General features: G+C 41.2%; 2 protein-coding genes across 2 annotated transcripts in view; one reads left to right on the top strand and one right to left on the bottom strand.

The window, feature by feature from the left end:
* amd1 (adenosylmethionine decarboxylase 1) lies at window positions 1-13,930 on the bottom strand. Its single transcript, XM_036581345.1, has 9 exons — window positions 13,597-13,930; window positions 5,768-5,854; window positions 3,039-3,165; window positions 2,107-2,209; window positions 1,829-1,871; window positions 1,563-1,707; window positions 1,259-1,351; window positions 871-1,026; window positions 1-666 (listed from the first exon to the last, which is right to left on the bottom strand). Exons 1-9 carry the CDS (start codon window positions 13,704-13,706, stop codon window positions 523-525), a joined length of 1,008 nt encoding a protein of 335 aa, XP_036437238.1. The 5' UTR covers window positions 13,707-13,930; the 3' UTR covers window positions 1-522.
* Window positions 13,931-14,991: 1,061 nt separating this feature from the next.
* The window catches only part of cdk19 (cyclin-dependent kinase 19), a 101,241-nt gene continuing 90,272 nt past the window's right edge, over window positions 14,992-25,960 (top strand). The window contains exon 1 of the mRNA XM_036581338.1: window positions 14,992-15,251. Within this exon, the coding sequence (XP_036437231.1) occupies window positions 15,124-15,251 (128 nt within the window). The 5' untranslated portion in view covers window positions 14,992-15,123. The remainder of the gene's footprint in view (window positions 15,252-25,960) is intronic.

The following is a 25,960-nucleotide window of genomic DNA, read 5'->3' as shown; positions in this document are numbered from 1 at the left end:
GGGGAATATCCCAATCAAACACTGGCACCAAGAGTCGGGCCACTACAACTGTCATTTGCGCAAGTGTGGAATGTAAATTCTAAGCGATCAGTATGCGTACGGACTATGTTGGGGAAAGGTCAGCCCACACAGTGGACAGGACGGATCTGAGCATGTCAGGGCCCTTGCCTAGTGGGGGCGGAAACCCTGTCTGTGGAGGATGAGGGGGGAGACCTGCAGGAATGGGAGGGAGCGTCGTGCGTGTCGGGCCGGTGGGGCACGCCTCACACACACCCTGCTTAATAACTCTACATGCACTTCAAGATCACAGCAAGAGTGAGCTAGAATATCTACACAGACACAACAGGAGCTTGCATGCAAGATATCTACGTTATCAGTACGAGAATGCTTACAGGTTAAACTTGTGATACAGCTACAGCAACAAGACTCCAAACAGCAGCAGAGCGACAGAGGACGCAGCCAGACGCAGAAGGGTTGCCTGCGCCCGGCTGCTTTCTTTTTACGCTTCTTCATCGATGTGCTTCAGCTTTGCTGGCTCTGTTGTTGGTTCTTGGCATAACTGGTGAAGACGAAGTTGTAATCGTTAAAGTGGGCCAACTGGCGATCCAGGCGCCTGTAGCCCTCGAGTTTCTGTGCAGAGGAGAAGACACTGCGACACTTGGAGCTCTGCCACGAAAACAGCAAAAAGAAGAGACGGATGAATAAAGGCTTGCAAAATTAATCATTTGTGTCAAATGGAAATGGATTATTTTTCATGCAGATTTAAATCAGAGCATCTAAAAAGACGAGGCAAACTATGGTTTGTGAACCCAGGACTGAGTCGAGTGGCCAATTCTTGACTGAGGCTGGAGAGAGATGCCATCACTATACCTGATTAACAAAAAGCGTAGTCACAAATTTCCCTGGCTTGAAGACATCCACGACTTTTCGGACAAGATCATCGTAGGATGTTTGGGAGAGGTTGGTTTCAAAACTAACGTAGGAGAACTCTGGTTCAGGGGTGATGTGAATTGTCCAGTAAGTTCCCTGCAAAAAGACAATGCAATTCTATTACCTGATAAAGGACATACACCACTTATAAATGCACAGTTTGAATGAACATTATTCTATGTTCTAGGTTCAGAAGGTCTGTGTTTAGGAGACTGGAAACAGGTAATTAAAGACTGCTGATTCATATGTTGGGACCTGGAAAAGATTCTAAATGCAGACTTGTGGTCTTAGTTGGAACTGAGGACTGGGCTTTAAAATATTTACATACATCTGTTTTCATTCCATTCATGGAGTATCCACAAGGGTTGAACATTGTGGCGTCAATCACAGAACCTGGAATCAGGTCACGAATTCCACTCATCTGTGGAGAGGGACAGCAAAACAAACAGCAGGATTTAAAGTGGGGTAGTATTGAAAGGCACTGTTACTGTTAGCATACAATCCAGCAGTATTGATTGCTGTTGTCAGAATCAAACTACTGTCCTGGAACAATGACATTCTGAGCATACATAGATTACTGAACACCATCATGACAAAGCTTGGAGGGGGAAAAAAAAGGAAAATGTACATACACGAGTGACATCATTAGCGGAAACACCGTCTTTCATGTAGAACTGGTCCATTACAGCTGGGTCGAGATCACTCATCAGGACCTCCAGCGTCTGGTCTGCCTGCTTGTTCTCCCAGTACTCTGGCAGCTCCAGAGTAAATAAGTACCTAGTAAACAAACAAACTCAACTTAAACATGGGTGAATACCAATTAAACAAACTGCCCTTTATGCTAATGTATGGCATAGCCCATTTGGTCTAGAAACATAAGTGAGAAATCAGAGCCTACCAGCAGTCAGAGTTCAGACGCCCCATACAGTAGGCTGCTCCATCTGTGGAAGGAAAAGTTATGTGAGGACTCAATTCATACTGAAACAGGAACTGAGAACTGTTCACCTGAAGCTTCCTTTCCTAAAGCTGCACAACTGAATTTTGGCTTATGGAACAGACTAAACCCACTGGGATTATGAATTTTCAACTGGACCTGTAGGCCAAAATACGGTTGTATAACTTGTGGAAAAAATTATACTATATTAGTACTAGTTTTGGATGAGTGTCAAAGCATACTTGGGAAAATCTGGCTGAGAAATTCCACTTCCTCCTCAAAGTTACGGTGAGGGAACTCCTGGTGGGCAGGCTTCATGAAGTTCTTACGAGAGTAGAAGAAGTTCTACATGACAGGGAAGGAAAGAGAGCTCAGCTGCTGCTCCATGAGGCTGGTCTTCAGGACACCAATGAATGTTTTACTCAAAAATGCTAGCGTTGCAAAGAATGAACACAAGTATTGAGAGCACACTGTGTGCTCAGGCCACCGTTGCTGGTTACCAGTAACTTCCATCGCTGGCCATGTTTGTGTTTGAGTAATTTATACTTAATTGAAGTACTACAGAAGAATCTCATACTACTAAGACTTGAGCAGTACATAAATAATAAATTAATACAATTTATTCATCTGTTTCATCACTTATCAGTTTGGATTCCTGATCAGAGCTTAAGTCTAGCATTGGCTTTATTAGTATTCTTAGGGTTTCTTTTTTACTTGGTCAGCGTCTGGAACAAAATCATCTGACTCCAAGCTTAAGCAAGACCGGCATCCTTTAAAGCCACTGTAGTAATGACAGGTCTGCAATATGGTGGTTTCAGAAAGCATGTCTAGAAAATACCACTCATGATGACTGCATGCTCATATCTCTGCTACCCTTGTGCTCAACTAGGTGTGAGATTGTGGGCAATATACCATCGTCTGATCGAGCCTTAAATCACCCAACTTGATTGTAAATCACAATGGATGAAGTATATAGGTGATTCACAATCTTGTCCTCAATTCAACTCGAGCCTTAGCTCAGCAAAAATTCTTTAACACAAAGTGGAGCAATATTTTAAGCAGTGCCCTGAAGACCAGCCCAGATTGATGGGGTGTGTGGTAGGTAGGTGTGATGCCAAGGCTGTAGTATATCTGTGTGTGTGAGATGAGCGTGAGAGAGAACACAGACACACACCTCGATGGTGTCGAAGCCACAGTATTCCCGCGCCAGTTCCAGCAGGGGCACCAGCGCTTGCAGTAAGAGGGTGGTTCCACATGTCTTCAAAATGAAACGTCTCTTGGAGACAAACATGCTACTCTCACTGGAGAGAAAACAGACACAAAAGTTTTCAGATGCTTTGCTCTTTAAAATCAGTCTATACTAAATTAAACAGTGATAAGCTAAGCACAGCCACGTAATAAAAACAAGATGAATGCAAACACTTAGGTAGCTCATACAAGGGCCCCAAAAAGTATTTGTGCCATACTTAAGGTATTAAGTTCATTGTGTTGGGAAACACGTGCGCATTCTCGTCTAGGGGTAGGGTGTCCCAATTTTTGTTGAGATAGAGGGGTAGGGCGAAGTGTTAGGGCTACATGGCCCTCCAAACTGAGGTTTTTCAGAGGCTCAGTCTAAATGGAGTGTTATGAGAAAAAAACAAAAAACCGGCAAGATGGCTGTGCAAGAGACCAAAGAAAAAATTTAAAAAAATTACGATTTTCATTGTATTCTTAGTTCAATGTCTTTTCAATATATTATGGTCGTTTTCTTATAACAAGCATAAAAAAAATCGCTAATAACATGCTAATGTCTCGGTAGCTATCTAGCTAGCTAACTTTCCCGTTCCACCTTAAACAGTCCAGCAGTTCTGACGCCTGAAGTTCCAGAATGTAACTGCTGCACCATTTAAGGTGGAACGGGAAAATTCGAAAAGAAGCTGGTGAATAGCTGACTTCAGCTTTGTATCACCAAAGAATTAGGGGTGGGCGATAATTATCCCCCCTCTTTGACAGCATATGATGCCCTAAATGTAACTAAAGCCCAGCAGTGAAGTTGCTGAACTTTATCCTCTTCTGCTTTCACTGAAGATTTTAATTTGAGGGTCTCATTTCGTAGGACAAGATTTCAACCACTACCCCCTTGAACCTCAGTTCCAAGGGGTTAGGGTGACCCTCGAAAGTAAGGGGAAGGGGTAAAAAGAAGAAATGGGATTGGGCCCAAGACTAATTTTCTTTCTGGTAAAGGTATCTTTCAGCAGGTTTGCATCCAAAAAAGACTGTGCACTTCTCAGTTCATGATCCCAACAGTGAACACAAGCTCACCAACACCATTGTAAGAAAAACAGACCCAGACTTTGATGTTTTCAGCTTTGTGCTTCATAATAGCCTTATAGTGCAGTTTGCTAGGGGTTCTTCTCCAGGTATTCTCCTCACAAAGAATCCAACATCAGTTTGATGTGCTAAGTGTTTTTTACTGAAATACCATTTTGTTAAACATTTTATGAAGCATCCTAAATAATGTTATTAATGTTTACCAGCAGTTAAAGTGTCTAAATACCTTTTGAGGCCAATGTATCAGCATTATCACTTTCACAAGTACATTACCATTTCAACACTGTTTAACCCCAACAACTGCAGGCTTGTTATTCAGAGTACTATGAATTGTTCAGTAACTACTATACTAACTAAAATAAGCAGTACTGAGACTCAGGAACAGAAGAGTGAGTGCAAATATAAGTCTTTAGGGTTAAGAATAGATGTTTTTGAACAACTGACATGAAAACTCTGACCTCAAACTACCAACACGCTCACCTTGACCCCACCCCTCCCACTAGGACGCTGCTGGTCAACTGCCACAGTAAACAGCTTTGTCTAGTCTTCTTAGACTTAGCTTCCACTTTCTAACCTTGGTAGACAGTACATGCGCACACCTACACACGGCTCTCACATCTCCGCTAAAGCCTACTGATAGTCTGTGACTCTGAACGTCTCTCACATATAGATACAGCTTTTCAGACAGCGCAGCCAGTACAAAGAGCCTGAAATACTCTGAACAGGTGGGGCAATCGTTTTTTTCCTTCAGTGTTAGAATCCCAGCAGATTTAACAGAGCTGTGGAGTTTAGCCTTCCTCTGAAACTCAAACAGGAATAACTGGTTCACAGTCCTAACGTGCATAAATCCTTCATTTTAATTAAAGGGTCCAGATTTTTCTTGCATCTTCTTTTTCCCCACTGAGGATCCCTCAACATATTTGAGTTGTTTTATGTTCCAAAGACAGTCAATTTATTTTTACTTGACAATTTTCCAATCTCTTTATTTCTTAGAGTTAAACAGGCTATTTTGGTTACAGTGCCTTTAAAACTGATATATATGTAAATGACCTTTGTTCTAAATGTCTGCCACTTTAAAATAGCAGTCCGTGCTGAAACACACCTCATAACTTCAGCATGAACGGGCGGGGCTAAACTGCTGTAGGCAGAGCGAGCAGATGTACGTAAATGTGTTGGTTTTTTGCCACGTCACAAACAATTCATTCAAAATGGGCTGTTTTGCAGCTTATTTTCCACATATGGACTGTATAGACTGGTGAGTGAACTTCAGTGTTTACAAGCTACAAAAAGTGTTTTTATTTTTAAAAAAGTTAATTCATTAAAAGGTTAATTAAAAGGCAGTTCATTCATTCCCCTCTTTTCTCTTCTCCAACCAAGGTCCAGTTCCTGGACAGAGCTTTAGTCTAGACGATGCTAGCTTGGTATACATCAATGTTGCTTCTTGATTGAAACTTTTCATTTCTGGCAACATTAGGATTTGTGATTGAAGTGTTGCTTAAATTTAACACAACTTTGCAGTAAGAACTTGAAGGGCAGTGACAACTGAAACAAAGATTAAAGGATAATCCCAATCTCATTCTGTATGAGACTCACCTGAGTATATAAGCTTCCTGCTTGTCAGTCTTTGTCACACTTATGATCAAACAATGCACATTCTCCAGAAGTTTGTCCCACTCAAACCTGGAAAGCACAAAGCAAAAGAAAACCCATGTCAACACTCAGGAATACATTGAACCTCTTGCTTCAAAATTGGCAAGTAGCATTTTGCAACATGTAAGCAATACAATCTTTGGTAACATTTTTATAGCCTACTTGCATTTAACTTGCACAAAATTATATACACTACATGGCCAAAAGTGTGTGGACACCTATACATCGTGGGAGCTTGTTTGACATCTTATTCCAAAACCATGGGGATTCATGTAGACTTTGCCCCTCCTTTGCAACTATAACAGCTATCGCTCATCTGGGATGGATTTTGGAGTGTGTCTGTGGGAACTTATGCCCATTCAGTCAAACAAGGTCACGTTGAACGAGAATGCCTGGCTTGCATTTGGTGTACAAATTCATCCCAAAGGTGTTCAGTGGGGTTGAGATCAGGGCTCTGCAGGCCACTGGAGTTCCTCCAGACCAAACTCAACAAACCATGTCTTTATGCAGCTCACTTGGACAGGGGCACAATCATGCTGTAACAGGAAAGGGCCTTCCCAAAATTGTTGCCACAAAGTTGGAAGCATATAATTGTCTAAAAATGTTTTTGTATGCTGTAGCATTAACATCACCCTTCACTGGAACTAAGGGGCCCAAACTCTGAAACAGCGCCAGACTATTATCCCTCCTCCACCAAACTTATCTGATGGCATTTTGCAGGCGGATAGGTAGCATTTTTCTGGCATCTGCCAAACCCAGATTTATGCCTCAGACTACCAGAAAATAAAGCATGATTCATCACGACAGAAAACACATTTCCACTGCTCCAGAGTCCAGCGATGGTGTACCTTACTCTGTGCATTTTCGTCTTAGGCTCGTGTGCAGCTGCTTGGCCATATAGCCCATTTAACGAAGCTCGTTCTGGGAGTTTGCGTTGTCTACCGCTACATGGTTGAGCTGTTGTTGCTCTCAGACACTTCCCTTTCACATTAATAGCATTTATCGTTGACTGTGGCAGATTCACAAACTGACTGGTGGTGAAGGTGTCATCCTATCACAGTGCCATGTTGTCTAGTATGACCCACTAAACTGGCAGTATGTGTCTATGGAGACTGCAAGCACTATGTGCTAGATTTTATCCACCTGTTAGCAGCGAGTGTGGCTGAAACACTTGAACTCAACAATTAGGCGAGGCGTCCACATAATTTGGATAGTGTATATATGAAATTCACCTTAATTTTCTATAACCCTGACCCCAATTCAAACCCTGATCTCAACCCCAAACAACACAGAAGCTGTCAGCATTGGACAACTGTTTAGATTTGACTTATATTTTAAACTGATATTTAATGTATCCTGCAAGGACAGAACATTTAAGTGATGATGGGTTACTATGTTATTATGATTGATTTTGCTGCATTTGTAACCCTACAGAAATAAATGATATATTTCTCTGTAATGCTACCCAAGCAGAGATGCAATTTCATACATTTTAAAATATAAATGGCATCAGAACATAAGCAATCAATCCACAAATTACATTAGAGCACCCCTAAAAATGACACTATTTTAACAAATAGTCTACATTTCAGAATGAATGCTAACCTAGATGTAAACAGAAACCCAGCCTATGTATTTGTTAGATTACCATCCAGACATTCTCGCAATTCCGAAGATGGCTGAAATATTTGAAGGCTTTATCACTGCTAGCACTTGATCATTTTGAGTGCTAAGGACAGTTCATTTAGCTGAAACGCCAGCTTTATCAGAATGCCCATCTAACAGTGCGACTGGACTTTGTCCTCACCACACGGATTGGTTACTGCTGTTCTGGTCAATTGACAATGAAATACATATGCTTGATTGCGACACTGCAGATGCACTGCTAAATGAAATGCACGAACTGCTGCACAGCACCATGAGCTAATTAAAGACAAGACCCACCATCTGATGTAGCCACTGAGTTTGCAATGCTACCATACTTTTCATGTCACAGTGTAATCAGACTACAGAGTTCATCCTCTGCAGCTAAATGAAGCCATAAATCTCACAGTAAGAAATGCTGTTTAATGATTCGGCCTACAGTGCTGCAGAGTGTGCAGAGACCACATGCACTGCAGCGGTTTAGGCTTTCACTGTGTGGTACGTGCTCATCAGCGAGGCCATTTGCTCCCTAGTAGCAGTTGGCGTCACTCAGCAGACACAAGCATTGAAGGCTGCTGACCAGCTGCTGACACGCAGTATTGAAAATGATGAATATTCCATCTTGCCACACAGTGAGTCTCTAAAATAGAATACAAGCCATGTGATAGGCCCATCTAAAATAAATGAACATATAGCTAAATATAATGCAGTACATTTGAACCCTTTAAACCATAGGAATATAATTCAGTTACTAATCTAAAGACATGCCCACCCAAAACTACTATAAATTATTGTTTAAGATGTGTAGTTAGAAGTTATGAGAGTAAGGAACTGAATTGCAGACCCTCATGCTTAGTTTACTCAGAGTGATAAAAAAAGAAAAAGAAATAAAAAGAGAATTATCACCAGAAGGGTTTGCTATTACTCAATATTCCCAGCGATTCACAGCCGTCCCGACCCAAATTCTTAGAATGCCACATCGTAGCGCTAGTATTTTTGGCCACAGGCTCTGCAACTCAAACTCAGACCATCGGCCTTCTCGCCTGCCCCTGGGAAGCCGACACTGCTGCTATTTTAGGGAGGCTCATAGTGGCAGCTTTAGCAGAGACGTGTGTGGAGAGATGAAGCAGGAATAGCTCAGACGGTGGAAAGCCACTGCTCACTTTGACAGCCCCCGAGACCACGTGAACACAAATCAATAGCAAACCATTCTAATTAACCACAACCGCTCAACCACAATAGATCACAAACACCAGGGATGGGTATTTCAGTCAAATTTGTTATCTGAATTTGTAAGACATAAAAAATAAGTCACACTGCGTCTCCTACCCTTTATTTCCTGAGAATGGCATGCAAACTGAAGCTCATCAGTGTTTTTCTGCATGACTTCCTATGTGCTACAGCTGTGCTCTGTACTATTTTTAGAGAGGCTAAACTTCTTATCGAAAACTGTTTGATCTTCAAAACGTTCATGACTAGTCGAATATTCAGAAGATCTGACTTGTCCCCAACACAAACACCAAAAGACAGCATACAGATTTAACGTTAACATAATGCTGCTGTCAGAAGAAAACCTTGTATCTCAGTTTTTGACATAATCTGAAAAGGCCTGTTGCTCTTTGCACTGTCTGTAAAAGTCATGGTGAATGGACCAAAAGAAACAGCCCAAAACGACTTGGAAAGAAGTCTGGTTCCATTGACGTACATTAAAAGTAAAGTAGTTTTTTTCCTTCTTCTGTAAAGTTACCATTTTGGAGATACGTGGTTTTGTTCCAACAACAGCGCTAAGTACTTAAAGCAGCTGCTCAGCTAAATATGCTAATATGGGCAGCAACGAATGGAAACAAGTAACCACCAATTAGCACAATGCTATTTGCAAGATTCTGATAGGTGGCTATTCTCTTTGATACATTACGTCACAATACGTCACAATAGGTCTTTTCTGTGCATACAGTCAACACTTAAAACCCCCCAACTGCATGTCTGATCACAAAGCGCATCATTAGTCGTGTTTTATTGGATTTAGTGCAGCATGTGAGACACTGAATATGAATCACTATATTCCTAGTTTTTTGATAGTAATTTTTTTATGTGCTACTGCTTTGTCTTTTCCAAATTGTCAGATGTCAGAAAAAAATATGTATGATATATTTTCTGACATGTATCATGCAAACTTCTTTAAGTATTGTAATAGTACATTTACTATCACTTACTACGATAAAATACTAAATGAAGTTCATAGTGGCATTTCTGAAATTTCAAAAAAATACTCTTTTAACTTAACTGACGTACAGTTGCGTAGAGGTATAACAATACAACATAATGTACTGTAGTTTGACGTATAATATTGCAACACGGCTAGCATGTTAGTTTGTGTCTAATGTGTTAGCTCAGGGCTAAAACTGCTAGCATGTGAGATCTGTATGTTAAAAAGCACAGCTTTTGTGCTTCTAAGAAACCAGTCTGAATGGATCAAATAAAACTCCACTGTACCATCTCTAAGTCTCAGGCGCTGCAGATCTAGTGAAACGAAAACTGAACCATTACCATGAGGCACATTTTCAGGCACTGTTTTTGCTGCATTACTGTCCTGTGGTTTGAGTCATAATTAAACCACTACACAGCACTCAGTTAACTCCAAAAACTATTAAGGCGTTGATCTGTCATAGTACCGAAACAATCATGCTGTCCTGTTTGAAGAGGTTCTCCCTCACATGCTCATACAGAGAGGCAGGGGTAGTTTTGTGAATTGGATGCCCTTGTGGACTTATTTGGCCATTGGCTGAGCTCCAGCACTCATGATCCTCTCCCTGTGTCTCTGTGAGCGCTTAATCTTCCCTGGCTGTAAGCTAATACCACTCGTCATTCATTCTGACCCCCCCTGGAAACCATAGCTACAGTTATCGGGTTCCAGTGCCAAGAACAGGCAGGCTCTCCAGGGAGTCACAGAGAACGAGAAGGAACAGCTCAAGAAGATGGCAGAGTAATCTGGCAAGTGGCCAAGTGATCACTATTCCACGAATCCACTCCTGGATGGCCAGAGCACAGCAGCTTAATGCCTTCCCAGCTTGACCGCGTCTGATTCTAGGCATGACGAGCCTTATAATTAGCCAGAGTTCAATAAGGTCTGTTGCAGCAAAGGAGAAAGCCAAAGGAAGGAGTACTGTGGACTGGATTTGAGGAATAATCAAATGGTTATTAAATAAACGGCAAAAAAGGATATATAAACACCATTTTTCCCACTTTTTATTACAGTTAAGAACATCTTTACAGTTGCCACACAGTTACCATTCCAGAGATATATTCTATTACAACAGCACTTTAATCTGCATGCCATTTAAGGTCAATTTGCAGACCAGTTAATGTTCCTCCACTTTTGTAGTAAGTACAACTGTGGCAAACAACAGTGTACATGAGCTTAACTCAACGACAGTATCAAATAAACTGCTTTGGACATCTATTAGCTGAACAGACACACATTGGGACTGATACATGCACCCAAAAGCAATATGAATATTGGAACTAGCAGCCAAACACTCTCTTTGACAAGGATCACAGGAGTCAACACTACACACTGCAGGATCAATGAGCGCCGCCGGGGGACAGGACCACATTTCATACTGCTGAATGGGGGGGGCAGATCTCTGGAGGTCAAAACTGGGCTGAGGTCGCACTCCACCAATCAGGCCACAAGGAGGAGATTACGCGCCATGAAGGAAAAACGTGACTTTCACATGGCAGAGCACTGCTTTTCCCAGTCATGGTCCTGCACTGCACATTTGGCCGTCTACTCTACTATAACAGCTGATTTAACCTCATGAATAGCTTGTTGAGCTGATTCAAGTGAGTCAGAGCAGGAAAAGATCTAAAAATTGTAGCGCCAGGTGAATCACCTTAATAGATTTAGATAATACGACTATATTTATTATTATTGTGATAAATTGCATTACGATATGCCGCAATGGGTCTTTTCTGTGCATGTCGTCAATACTTAAAACTTCCCAACTGCGTGTTTGATTACAAAGAGAGCATCATTAGTCCTGTTTTATTGGATTTTGTGCAGCATTGAATATGAATCACTGTATTTCTAGTTTTTAAAAGCTTTTTTTTATGTGGTGCTACTTTGTCTTTTCCAATTTATCAGATGTCAGAAGAACAGATATATACTGACACATTGTGTATCATGTAAACTTCTTGAAGCACTGTGATATGACATTTAGCTTCATTTAGTATGATAAAATACTCATTCTGATTGGTCTGAAGTGATGAAACTTTGTGCCTCGGATGAACATCTAACAGTGGTCAGATGTAACTTTCATGCTTTTGTTTACAATCAAATTTCTATTTTTTGCTAAACATCAGATCCCCTGTGCCCAAAAAGACAAGATACCACATAACTGGTAATAAATAGAGTCTAGTTACGTATTAATGCGTGACAGAACCAGATTCCCACTGGTATCCTGGTGGAAAACTGCTCATTTAGAAAGCTCTCTCAACTCTTGGGCATTAGCCAAGCTACTGCAGGTGCTGTAAATCGTTTGTATGTGACAGGCTGGCAATGCGGCAGTCTTCAGCTGCACTCCAACATTGTTTTAGCCCTGTCCTGCCTGTGGGCTGATCTTGGACACCTTTTACACAGTGTTTTCCTCTTAAGCTCCAGTTACGGCGTACACAGGTTTCAGAGTTAAATATGAGTTAATTCCATTATCACCATCAATATGAGCTTTACTACTGGACATTACTACACTCTTAAGAAAGATGGTTCTTCAAGGGCTCTTTACTAAAGGAGGTGGTCCTGTTTAGAACCACTATTTCTACACAGAACTATTTCATGCTTAAGTAGTGCTTTGCATGGTGATTGATTGTATGTAGTTCTATGCATTACCTATTTACAAAGGGTTCTACATGGCACCAAAAAGGGTTTTTCTACTGTTACAATGTGAAGCTTGCAACAAGAAAAGAACCCTTTTTGGTGCTACATAGAACCATTTTCAAAACGGTTCCATATAGAACATTCTCCATCAATCTGAAGAACCATTTCACCATGCAAGGGACTATTTAAGCATGGAATGGTTCTGTATAGGACTCGTGGTTCTAAACAGGTCCATCTACTTTACTAAAGAACAAGAGTCTAAGATTATTAATAGCGACCACATTAGAGGCAGCCAGGCGCAGCCACATGTTCGTGGTCGGCAGGCCCCACGTTTCACGAGACAGAGAAAGAAAAACGGAATTAAGCTTTTATTTACCCGTTTCTCAATACTCTAACCACACAGACTGACTGTCACATATCGCATAAAAACTGCTGAAGTGATACCGAAAGCGTAATGTCAACGTTTCGGGGGTATTTCAGCAAACCGTGCAGTCTGGTAACGTTAACGCGCCACACTGTGTTAGCCAACAGGCTAACAGACTTGCCTCGTCACCTCTTTATTTCGGATAAACAACATAAGCTTTTTAACTATCTGTACCATTAAATTTCTTGGTTTAACGTTACTAAACTTGGACGGGTATCTTAGACAAAGTCAAAATAAGTCTATATGCCACCACAGATCTCAACCAACAGATGTAGCTAGCGTTACAGTTAGCCGTTCAGTTTCACGAAACGCTTTTTCTGTCAAAATGCTAAATTTCCACATAACCTGAGGTAAAAATAAAACCAGGCTATTTTTGCTGGTCGTTATTCGACCCGCAAACGCCTACAATACAGTCACAGCTGTGTGAAAAGCGTAGACAGCTGAGTTGATCAGAGCTGCACTTGCTTTACTGCAGCACAAATGAATGACTGACTGGAGGGAGGGGGGAGTTGGCTTCCTAATCGCCAGCTTCTTGTTTGAATTTCCCCCGTTCCACCTTAAATGGTGCAGCGGTTACATTCTGACGCCTGCTCCATTTAAGGTGGAACGGGAAAATTCGGACAAGAAGCTGGCGAATAGGAAGCTGACTTCAGCTTCAGTGAGGGATGGTGCCTTAGCGAAGCAACAGCAAGACAGGTCATTCATCTAAGCACCAGTCAGTGACATTTAATGCTTCTATCTGGAAACAGTGTCTTCTGAATGGACTGACAAGAGCGCCGATTACACATGCCCCCCACATACACCCTGATCCCGATAAATCTGCCAGCAAACCTCGGGATGGAGCGAAGGTCCCCGGTTCCTTTGGTCTCATCCTGCCGGGAGAACCACACCTCCAGCAGCTTCTCGGTCCCCTCGAAGAAGTGTGCACCGTTTTCCTCCATCGTGAGACAAACAAGACACCAACAACAGAAAAAAAGAAAAGAAAAAAATAAACGTAGCTTGGGCTTTCAGCTTATTAAAGTCCTTTTTTGCTGGGCAGATAACTTAGTGATCTTGGTACAGTCCTTGAGCAGTCCGGGTCGTTGATTTCTTGGGTTGGTTTTTAATGTTTTTTACCGTCTTCCCCTTTTACAGAGAACACCGTGAGCGAGTGCTAGCTAATATCGCCGGCCATACTGTGTAAGCGCGGAGAGCTGGGCGAGCGGAGGTTTTATAACCTACCCGCTTACGTCATGTCCGAGCCTATCCAATCACAATAGAAGATACGCCTCTTCTCCGCTTCCGATTGGCCCTCGCCGCCGTCACTCTGAGAGTTGACCGTTGCGTAAGACGTCTGCACAAGGCTTTTGAGGTTTGTATTACAGGAAGCTCGAGTCAATTAAACGAACCGATTCATACGAACTGTCCGTTTCAGTAAACCTATTCCAACGATTAAAAAATGAACTGCTAATAATATCTCGCCAGTTTATTAGAGTAAGTTGTTAACAGAGAAAATTGTTCTAATTTTATTTTCTACCTGTATAGCACGGGCGTAAACGAGGCGTAGATGCTATGCTCGAATCAGTTGGGACTTGTGAATCGATTCCCTCGGTTTCTAAAAGGTTCAAAAGAATGATTCGGTCACGAGTGGGCCGTTGCTGGTTTGTATATCTTCCTGCAGACGCATAAAAAGATAAACAGTGTTGATATTATTAAAAAGGCGGGTTAAAACACAAGCAAACAAACTGATTTTCACCTATAAAACCTACAAATTGAAGAAAGATATGACTACAAAGACCGCAATTTTCTTCAACCGTTAAAAATGTTAATATAAGACAGATAATAAGGACAGTTTCACAGAGGTGTACATAGAATTGCTTATTTATAATGTTATAACAGTCATAGATAAATGTGTTATTTTTATAAGTTCGATCCAAAGAGGCTGGTCGTGATTTTAATCGCAGGGCTTTTCACGGTGTCTCACTTTAACAGCTTGGCACATGTGTGCAGAATAAACAAAACATACGTGCAATATTAATTCTCTCCCGTCTCTGCAATATTTTTATTTTTTTTTTTTTGAGAGCAAACATGACTACGCAAGTGACATCGCCGCAGCGCGCTGTGCGGATTGTAGTTTCTAAAGTTCGCCGAGTCCGTTGCGTTCAACTTCCCCCTCGCCGTGAGCAAACTACATTTCCCAGAAACCGTTTCGCACCCTTAAAAAAAAACCCTCAACGAGCCAGTGAACATTAAGCGGAGCAGACCAAAATCCCAAACAAGGAAATGGTGGGGGAATAAAGCGATCAGATTATTTAATTAATGCACGTAATAATTAATATTTTATTTTATCGTAAAATTAAGAAATATTAATGGGTCGCGATGGACTACGACTTCAAAACGAAGCTCGCCGCCGAGAGGGAGAGAGTGGAAGATCTGTTCGAATATGAAGGTTGCAAAGTGGGTCGCGGCACCTACGGGCATGTTTATAAAGCCAAGCGCAAAGACGGGTAAGGCGAGCCAGCTAAAATGGCCTTGTTTCTCGCATTTGGCCGCTCCAGACGCACTTTCTTCTTTGCTACGCTTGCAGGATGTGCGCGGAGGCGAGAGGGGGGTGAAAGAAACCGAGCTCGTGCCTGGGACTGGTTTTGTTTTTATACACACGCACACACACACACACTTAGACACACACAGCGGTCCTCCCCCCCAAAACAACGCCGTGCTGATGTTTATTTTACACGGTTAAGGTGAAGCAGCAGACGTGCAGCATAGAGGAGATGGCTGGATTGCTACACATGCAGCTGAGGGAGTCTCCTGGTCCTCAAAGCAGGATTTTACTCTCGAGTTTGGAAAATTCATGCCTTGGAAGACTGTCCAATAGGAGTGTTCCTCACCTCCTCTCTTATTGGACAGGCTTGACTTTTGGCTTCAGTTATCTATCTAGCTGAGAAAGGCCTACTGTGTGAAATTGTGAAACAGGTTAGGAAAGGAAGGGGGAAGAAGTTACAAGCATCTTCTGCTAAAGGGGACTCCAATAATTTATCAGAAGCTCCACATAATTAAATGGTTAAGATGTAAACAAAGTCATTCAGAGTGGTTTGGTGTGAAATGCTGCCTGCTAGAGAAACGAAGAGTCAGAGCTGTTCACAGTGGTGGTGATAGGAACCAGACGTCCACCTCTAAAAGCTCCCTCACTGAAATGTATTACGTTATATAGTGACGAGTGTGCTGCCTGGTGTTAGAGACATTGTTTTACGTGAGTTTTGTGGTAAAGATTTGGCCTAAAATCTATATTTTTAAAGCCATTTGTGGCGGAGGGGTACCTGCAGAGTGTTCCAGGGCAAAATAGTCCCGAAAGAAAACTTGTTTCATTCAGACAAAGTCATTCAGATTGATTTGATGTGAAATACCTCATTCTGGAGTCAGAATTGTTCACAGTGGTGGTGATAGGAACCAGATGTTCAGAGCGCTTAATGTTTCTAAAAAGCTTCTTTACGTAAAGTTATCACATGAAATAGTTACGAATATGTAGCCTGATGTCTGCGGCATAGTTTTGGCCTAAAACTTTTTTGAAACCCATTCATAGTGGATGTGATAGGAACCAGACATCCAAAGTGCCTAAAAAGCTCTAAAAGCTCCCTCACAAAAGATTTTTCTAGATTTACCACAATGTTACTGTTATCAACATTACATATAAAAATATCGGAACATGTGTTGGTTCACCTGTGGTTCTGGATTGTAAATAAAATAGTATTTTTTGCTTTATATACATTGTGACCCCTGGTTCCTATCACCACCACTGTAAAAAATCTGCAAGTTTCTCTACAATGAATCCTTTCATATCAAACCACTCTGAATGGCTTTGTTAACATCTCAATGACTGAATTATACACATTTTTTCAAAAATCAGTGGAATTCGCCTGTACATTTTTGTTGTCGTTCAGTTCTGCACCAGCCTGTTTAACTGAGCAGGGGTTTTATGTCAGTTATACAAAGCCAAAAGTAAAGGCTGTTCAGTAGGAGTGCTCTTTACCTCCTCTCATGACTTTTGGCTTAAATAGTGATTTAAACCAACTTCAACATTTCTGCATAAGTAAAAGTTGTAAACAAATGCATTCAGATTGATTGATCTGGAGTCAGAATGGTACACAGTGGTGGTGATAGGAACCAGACATCCAAAGCACTTAATGCCTCTAAAACCTCCCTCACAGAAAGTTACTACATGAAATGGTTACGAATACGCTGCCTGATGTCTGCATAGTCTGCATAGACAGCATAGTTTTGAGAGGAAGTTTTGGCCTCAAACCTTTTTAAAACTCATTCATGGTGGCGAGTTTACAGTGGTTGTTATAGGAACCAGGCATCCAAAGTGCCTCAAAAAGCTCCCCCACAGAAAGGTATTACATGAAATGGTTACAAATACCCTGCCTGATGCCTGAGACATTGTTTTTGAGATTCTGGCCTAAAATTTTTTTACCATTCATGGTAAAGATATACATGTGGGGTGTTGTAAGACAAAACAGAAAATGTATTTTATTGTATTTCCTACTATTTTACAACTACCAGTATTACACATAAAAACCTGTGTAGGTTTGCTGGCCAATTTGCATCACAAATATATTGAAATTGTGAAACTGGCGCAGGAAGAAAGGAGGAAGTAGTTGCAGCTGTTCTGTTCTGTCCATTTGTTGTCATTCAGTTCTGCACCTCTTTAAATAAGTAGGATTTTACATATTAATTGTACTCTGACCCCCTGCTTCCTGGTTCCTGGAACCAGCATTGTAGAGAAAGAAGGTGAGTTTTAAACCACTGTGAACGACTCCAGAAATACTGGAAAACTGGCAGAATTTACCCTTAAAATAATCCGTCTGAGAAATCCTACTTTGTGAAATCCACCTGTGCTTATTTGCGTTGTTTGCTTTCAGTATGTGCTTCAGAATAAGGCTAATAAGAGAAACATAGCCTCAGTAGTCAGAACTTTAGAAGAAGGTTTAGAAGAAGATAAGGTATTTAAAGCATATATTACACATATATTAAGTGGTACAGTTGTTGTCATTCAGTGCACAAATGTTGAGGCTGTTAACTCACTTTAAATGCCAATAATGCCACTGATAATGTTTGTGGTTAAGAATCAGAGGCCGGATTCACGAAAACTTTCTTAAGAAAAAAATTACAAAGGCTCTTAAGACAAACACTAAGAATGTTCTTAAATGTAGTTCTCGGAAAAAAAAACTTAAGAAGTTCTCAAATATTTTCTTAATACATTCTTATTTATTTTCTTAAGATTTTCTGGAGATTTTTTTCTTATAGAGGCTAAGTTACGTTTCACCCTGTACCATAAATGATACGAGTCACATTTTGATCGTGTTTGAACTGTTATTTCCATTATTGGGTTAATCCGCTCAGAGGAGCAAAATGGGGGAAAGACACCGAAACAAGTGTTTAAAAAATTAGCAAACAAGAATTAGAGGTGATGGTGGAAGAAACAGCCAACAGGAAAAAATCCTCCTTGGAAAATATGATAATTGTGGGGTGACGGCGGAAAGCAGGCGAGAAGGATGAGGAGCAGCAGAGGCTGCATCCGAGTTTGATGAATTTAGATGCTCACCTTGTCAACTCTTACAGCCTGAGATGAGTGTCAGGCTATTGTAAGGCTAATTAAACATTTAAGAACACATTATCTTCAAGAATACCACTTGTTATTAAATTAATTCTTAAGAAAACAGTTAAGAAAATAAGAATTTTTAAGAAGTGATTTGAAGAATAGCAGTTTTTCGTAACTTTTTCTTAAGAAAAAAATGCCACATTAAAGAGGATTTTCTTTCTACACTTTCGTGAATCCAGCCACAGAATCAGAATCACTTATCGCCAATTATGTAACACATGCAAAGAATTTGTCTGGATGAGTCACACATTTGACACGTAACATACTGAACTGACCAGACAAGCACACAGACTGTTAAGGAGTATTTAACAAAGGCACAGATAACATACAAATAGAATAAATACAATAAAGAGTAAGAAAGAATTGAAAGAGCCAGCGTGAATGAAGCCAAAGAAATGGTCTGAGGAGACTAGAATATAATAACAGAATATAAGAAAATGATATGAACATTTGTAAAACTTAGCATTTGTACAGTTGTGCAAATAAGCACTGTGTTACAGAGGAGTTACACTAATGCAGTAAGGGAGGAAGTTGGGTTCAGTTTAAGTTGAAAGAGCTACTGTGGTTAAAGAGAGCCACACCCTGGAGGAAGAAGCTGTTAGCTTGTCTGGTTGTACTGGTTTGGTTGGCCCTGAATTTTCTACCAGAAGGGAGTGGCTGGAAGAGGTGATGTCCAGGATGAGAGGGGTCATCTGCACTCCATCACCCTGCTGTTGTAGATGTCCTGAAGCGTCGGCATTATTTGGCATCGGATTATGCGCTGGAGTTTGGCTCATTCTTGTGAGGTCGAGGAGCCAAACCAGATGGTTATGGAAGATGTGAGGATGGGCTCGATGACCACTGTGTAGAACTGGATCATCAGGCTCTGCGGCAGGTTGAATTTTGTTCAGCTGTCTCAGGAAAACCATTCTCTGCTGTGCTTTCTTGGCAATGGAGGCTGTGTTTCTCTCCCACTTCCAGTCCCTGGATATGGTGGTGCCCAGGAACCTGAGTGACGTCATGATGAGGGGTGGTCGTGCCTAAAGTCCACTGCCATCTCTGCAGTCTTTTGCGCAGCAGGTGGTTGCACCAGGAGACCAGCTGCTCGACTTCCTTTCTGTCTGCAAACTCATCACTGTTGGCTAAGAGGCCCAACACAGTGGTGTCATCTGTGCACTTCAGGATCACAGCTGAGCTGAAGTCCACAAACGGAACTGTAGCTTAGGTTTATGAACCAAAAACAATGTAATTATTTTTTTGTAATGTAATTATTTTTTTCCATAACCGTGGAGAGCTTGGTGCTGCAAAGCAAGTGTCAGCTTGCCCCCCAACCCCCCTGCACCCCCCACCCCGCCTCAGCCTTCATGTCCCACGGTGATGCTACCGACCTTGAATGTGAGACCAGTGAGTCCAGCGGCTGTGCCGCTAGACATTACGGGTTCCTGTGGCTCTTGTTGGCTCTTGGGGGGCCTCATGCTGCCTCGCAGGCACTTGGCACTGTTCTAGTAGCAGGTAGCATGCTACACACAGGTTCATTCCGGGATGTTCTAACAGTGTGTCCTACCAAGCATGCATATATTATTAATATCTTGATTGATATCTTGTAGAGTTTTTTGTGTGTTTTTATGTGAATTCAGTACAAACTGAGTTTAATATTTACTTTAATATTTAATATTTACTTACATCCTGATAAGCTGATTTAGGCTATCAACATATATATGTTCCTTGCATCATGAAATGGTTCAGACTGATGGATGTGCTGGAGATGGTTCTATATAGCACCCAAAGGGGTTCTTCTGTTATGGTGTTACGCTTTTTTTTTCAAAATGGTTCTATATAGAAGCATCTATAGCACATCCATGCACATTTTCCATCAATCTGAAGAACGCTTTCATGATGCAGAGAACCGTTTAATCATGCAAAGGGTTCTTTGAGTGTCCATGGTTCTACATAGAACCACTTTCTTCACTAAAGAACTTTCTTGAAGCACCATCTTTATGTGGGGAGCTACCTATAAACATGCGCTACGGTAGCACATTTGTATAAGGTAGCACAGTTCATCGTAATACCGGCTCACTGAAGCCTCACTGACGCAAGTTTGGAGAAAAAAGACTCAAATCTGAGGGAGTACAGCTGTGTTAGAATACGTTATTATTAGCCTATTGAGAAGGTCTAGACAGTTTTGGGCCGATTCTGGCTTTCCTATGTGAGTGTTGGTTGACTACCAGGAAGATGTTAGGCATGTGGGCCAGAATAGGGCCAGATCCTGGACAGCTTCATACAGTGTCTACATTTGTGGGACGATTCTGGTGTGAATGTTGTGGATCAACAATGTCGCTGGGCCAGACTGGCGCCAGATTTGGGCCATATACTTTAGTTCTACACACTTTACAGTGTGTAGGCCAGATCTGGGCCGAGGACCCAGCCGTATATTGGGCCAGAACAAACCAAGGATGTGGCTCACAAGTGGGCCAGACAAATTTTGCTAACTAGGGAGTTTTACACAGGTTCATTCTAGCTCATTGAAGCCTCACCAGTGCAACTTTAGAGAATAAAGACTCAGGCATAACAATAATACATAAAAATATTTAGCAATTTATTATTCACCACAGCTGATTTTTAGTAACTTTAATATATGTATGTTTCACATCTCAGTTTATCAGAACATTTACCTTATAAAAATGTAATATTTGAAACAAAAGCTGTGCTTTGTAGTGCCCTGATCTAACATATTAGCCACAAGCTCACAGGCTAGTTGTGATATGATATGCTGTATTACTGCCTCCTTACTAGTTCTCTTGGAGAAATTGTCTTTCAGTTGTGTGAAGCTTCTTGCTGATTCAGCCTAGTGTGTTGCTTATTATATAGCAATATCATATTCATTCTAATGTTTGATAGTAGATCATATTTGATGCTACTTATTAATGTTTTTTTCTCTTCTCAGGCAGACAGTTCACACCTAGTTGTAAACAGGCCCATGGTTCACGGTTGAGAAATGAATGATGACTGATGGTTTTATGGTAAAGCTGGAGTAAGTGAACATGGGATGAGAATTGCACTGCAGTGGAAGGGTTTATAAACTTCCTCAAAATGCTGGACGCTCACAGGCCCCGGTCAGCTCATGTAGAATCAGAGTAATGGGCCTCTGTTTGGCTGAGTAGTTTAGCCTGTGTCTGCTGAAGCGCACCTGAGGTCAGATCTGCTTTATCTACAGTCATTTTCTCCATTGGTGATTTTCTGCTCTGTAGGTTTGTGATGATGTTTGTCTGACCAACAACAACCTGAACACTAGATTAGGGTTTTATAGTGTCAGTTAGAGAGTCATAAAGATTAAACGAGGGCTGTAACTCCTTTCCTTTACGGAGAGAAAGGAAGTGCCAACCAACTTGTTATCATTATGCTCTTTCACACCATTTCTCTATCTCTCTGTCTGTCTGTCTTTCTCTCTCTCTCTCTCTCTCTCTCTCTCCTTTACATTTTCTCGCTTACTATCTCTTACTCTGTATTTCTGTCTTGCTTTTTCTCACTTTCTCTTTCATACTCTCTCTCGTCCTCTCTCTCTCTGTCATTCTCTAACAATTTCTGTCTCTTTTGCCCTTTTCTCTCTCCATTTCTCTGTCATACACTCTCTCGTTCTTTGTCTCTGCTCCCTTTTCCCTCAATATGTCCTTCTCTTTCTTACACAATTTCTCTCTCTCTTCTAAACTCTTACATTCTCTCTCTCACACTCTCTATCTCGCTTGCCCTCTTTTTCCTTTCTCGTACATGCTCTTATCTTTCCTCTTTCTCTGTCTTTTACACTTTCTCTTACACTTTCTCTTATTTTCTCTCTTGCTTTTTTTCCCCTCTGTGCCATTCTCTCTCTCTCAGCCTCAAACTATCTTACTTTCTCTCTTACAGTCTTTATCTCTCTCTGTCTCTTCTCTCTCTCTTACGTTGTCTTTCTCTATTCTTTCTCTCTCTCTCTCTCTCTCTCTCTCTCTGTCTCTCTCCCTTCCATTCTGTCTTACTCTCTCTTTTGCTCTGTATTTCTTTCTCGCTTCTTCTCACTCTTTCTCTCTCTTATACGCTCTCGTCCTCTCTCTCTCTCTGTCATTCTCTCTCACAATTTCTGTCTCTCTCGCCCTATTTTCCTCTCCATTTCTCTCTTTCATACTCTCTCTCGTTCTTTCTCCATGCTCCCTTTTCCCTCTATTTGACCTTCTCTTTCCTACAATTTCTCTCTCTCTCCTAAACGCGCTTACATTCTCTCTCACACCCGCTCTATCTCTCTCGCCCTTTTTTTTACTTTTTTCTCGTACATGTTCTCTTATTCTTTCTCTTTCTCTGTCTTTTACACTTTCTCCTACATTTTCTCTCACTGTCTTTCTTTTTTCCCTCTGTGCCATTCTCTCTCTCTTAGCCTCAAACTCTATCTTACTTTCTCTTTCTTTTACTGTCTTTATCTCTTTGTCTCTTCTCTCTCATACATTGTCTCTCTTACACCGTCTCTCTCTCTCTTGCTCTCTCTTTTGCTCTCACTCTCTCCCTTACATTCTCTGTCTTACTCTCTCTTACTCTGTATTTCTGTCTCGCTTTTTCTCACTTTCTCTCTCTCTCTGTCTCTCTGTCATTCTCTCTCACAATTTCTGTCTCTCTAGCCCTTTTTTCTCTCTCTGTCATACACTCTCTCGTCCTCTCTCTCCGTCTCTTACTGTCACTCTTATACTTTCCTTTTATCGTTCCTGCTCCCTTTTCCGTCTATTTGTCATTCTCTTTCTGATACAATTCCTTGCTCTCTCTTAAAATCTCTTACATTTTACATTTTCTATCTCTCTCGCCCTCTTTTTCTTTTTCTTTCCCGTACATGCTCTTGTCCTTTCTCTTTCTCTGTCTTTTACACTTTCTCTTACATGCCCTCCCCTCTCTGTCTCTCAGTCTGACTTACTACTATTTCAGTTCTTTCTCAGAGTGTGTTGTTGTTTACAGTGCTGGCGATTCTCACCCACTCTTTTCTGAAAAAAGCAGAAGTCGGGGATAGAAGCTGACTGTCATATCATCAAGAATGCGCTTACACACATTAGACAGTACTGTGCAAAAGTCAGAAACCACCTTTCATTGATTTAATTTCCAGTGAAAACTGCCCTTAGGTACTATTTATTCATTTTTCATTGAATATGTTTGGGATTTCTTGGATTGTGAGAAGCAGACAATGTTAAGCCAACTTCTAAGATTGAACTTTAGAGGTGTGGAAAAATATTTAGGCCTAAAAAATTGGGAAATTGTGATTTTATTCTTAGCTGTTGAGTTTTTCTGATGCTAAAAAAACAAAAACTGGAAATAAATGAAGGGTGCTCTCTGACTTTTACCCAGCTCTGTAAGTTCAAATGCTTGTAGGCATCTGCTCATCCAGCATTTCCTTTGAGATAAAGGGTATTAACAGGGAGTTTGTCGCCCTTTGCTGCACAAACAGCCTCTACTCTTCTGGGAAGGCTTTACACTAGATGTCGGAACATTACTGAGGGGATTTGCTTGCGTTCAGCCACAAGAGCATTAGTGAGATCAAGTATTGATGTAGGATGATCAGTTTTGGATCACTCCAACTCATCCCAGTTGCTGGATGGAGCGCCATCACTCCAGAGAACACAGTTCCACTGCTCCACAGCCCAGTGCTGGGGGGGCTTCATACCCTTCTAGCCGATGCTAGGTTCATGTGTGGCTGCTCCAGAGTGTCCCATTCTGTTGGCAATGTTTTGGAGATTATACAAGCTATGTGTCAGCAGTGTGAGCAATGGGTGCACCTTGAAGAAGCTGAATTCACAAATTAGAAGGACTATCTAGATACTTCTATTTGAACCCAGATCAGCCCTCACAGGTCTCACAACTTCAGTGAATGAGCTGAGCTCATCAGTGATTCCATTTACGACTGAATGTGATATAAAGTTACACCCAGTGTTACAGATGTTCCCCCTGGCCATCATAAGCTCAGTATAACAAAGAACGTTTGTATGGGTGTTTCCTGTGTCTACACTCAATGTCTAAGACTGATAGACCAAAAGTCTAAATGTCTAAATGTTTCTAAAAGCATCTAAAGGCTACTGTACACTGGATATGCCGCGTTGCATAACCCAAAAAGTGGCGTCACATAACGTAGCATGTAGCAAGCACAGCCATATCACAGGGCGTAGCAGTTACAGCACCAATAAACATCAAGCTGATCTTTATTTTATACTCTACCCGTGTAGATATAGTGGAATTAAACTTTCAACATAATTTACTGAATTTGTCTTGTTCGGTATCAGCTAACTCAAGGGGAAATATGTTACAATGTGACTAGGCTAGTAGCATTAGCTGAGGTGCTGTAACAGATGATTAGCATTTGTCTGTTTATTTTAGAGACTTAACATTGTCCGCTTGTCTGTCTGTACATTTGAAGCCACGTGTCACGCGAGTCCATGTCAAGTCTTGAGTTTCTGAAGAGTTTTTAGTAGAGAATTGTAGTTTGTTCTCAATATTAGCTGCAGGCATTGCATTGTATAAAAGTAAACCCTGCTAAAATCGTGTCAGGTTCAACACGGTTACTAATAACCAGCCAAATTAAAAAAAAATCTTTGCTCTTAAGGGCAGAACTGAAGTACTACATGCAGTAAATGCAGTGTTTAAAGGAAAAAGTCCACATAACTTGAAAAGATTGGTCTATATTTTGTATAGAAAGCAACCTAACTAGCTAGCATAGTAGCTAACCCAGCTAAAGCTTTAGTAAGTTGGAAAAGGAATGATTTGTAACTTACTAAATCTTCAGCTGTTGCGCTAGCTAGCATACTTGCTATCCAAACTACATGCTAGCCAACTATTGCCTTTTTTTTTAAACAGCATTTACTGCATGTAGTGCTTCAGTTCTGTCTATCAGACTGAAGGTTTTTCAGTAAGGAAAGGCTCACATTTAATGTTGAACCTGGCGCCGCTGTGAACTGCAGGAGAATCGTATTGTCGGCTAAGAAATTTGACTTCTTCACCTAAATACTGCACTATATGTCAAGTAGGGAATTGTGCACGCATGGCTGAATGCCAGCTGGCTCTTTGGTAGACATATTACGCACTGTTTGGGTTCAGGAGCCATTATTTTAAGGCCTATACGAAGTGCACTACACAGGGAGCAGGGAGCCATTTGAGATATATAGCCACAATCAACCCAAACCTATAGTGCAAACCTGGGCCGTATCAGCACGTATGGAAATCGAGATCCTTTTGCAAACTCTGTGGCTGGCGAATGTAACCTGCAATTACTACACAGCAAAACCTAGTAACTACAGAATGAACAGAACACTGTTGTTATGCTTCTACTTGACTTTGGCACTGAAGGTCATACATTTAAATTCATCCAGTAAAGTCTTAGCAGTCTATCAGTGGGACCTCCTGGCCCCTTATTCACTGCATAAAAAGAAAAAAAAGGTCCTTTTGTGGTTTTTGAAAGAAAAGACGCAGTGAAAGGGGGGCATACCATACAGGCCCTCTTGACCTTGCATATTGTTCCTGTTTTTGTCTGCATGCTAACACTTGTGAGTTTGTTTGAGTAGTCGCTGTGTACGTGTTGAT

This window comes from Colossoma macropomum, unplaced genomic scaffold (assembly GCF_904425465.1).
Source record: "Colossoma macropomum unplaced genomic scaffold, Colossoma_macropomum, whole genome shotgun sequence".
NCBI classification, from domain to species: Eukaryota; Metazoa; Chordata; class Actinopteri; order Characiformes; family Serrasalmidae; genus Colossoma; species Colossoma macropomum.
Note: the sequence above shows the minus strand (reverse complement) of the source record. Positions and strands in the feature narration are given on the sequence as shown.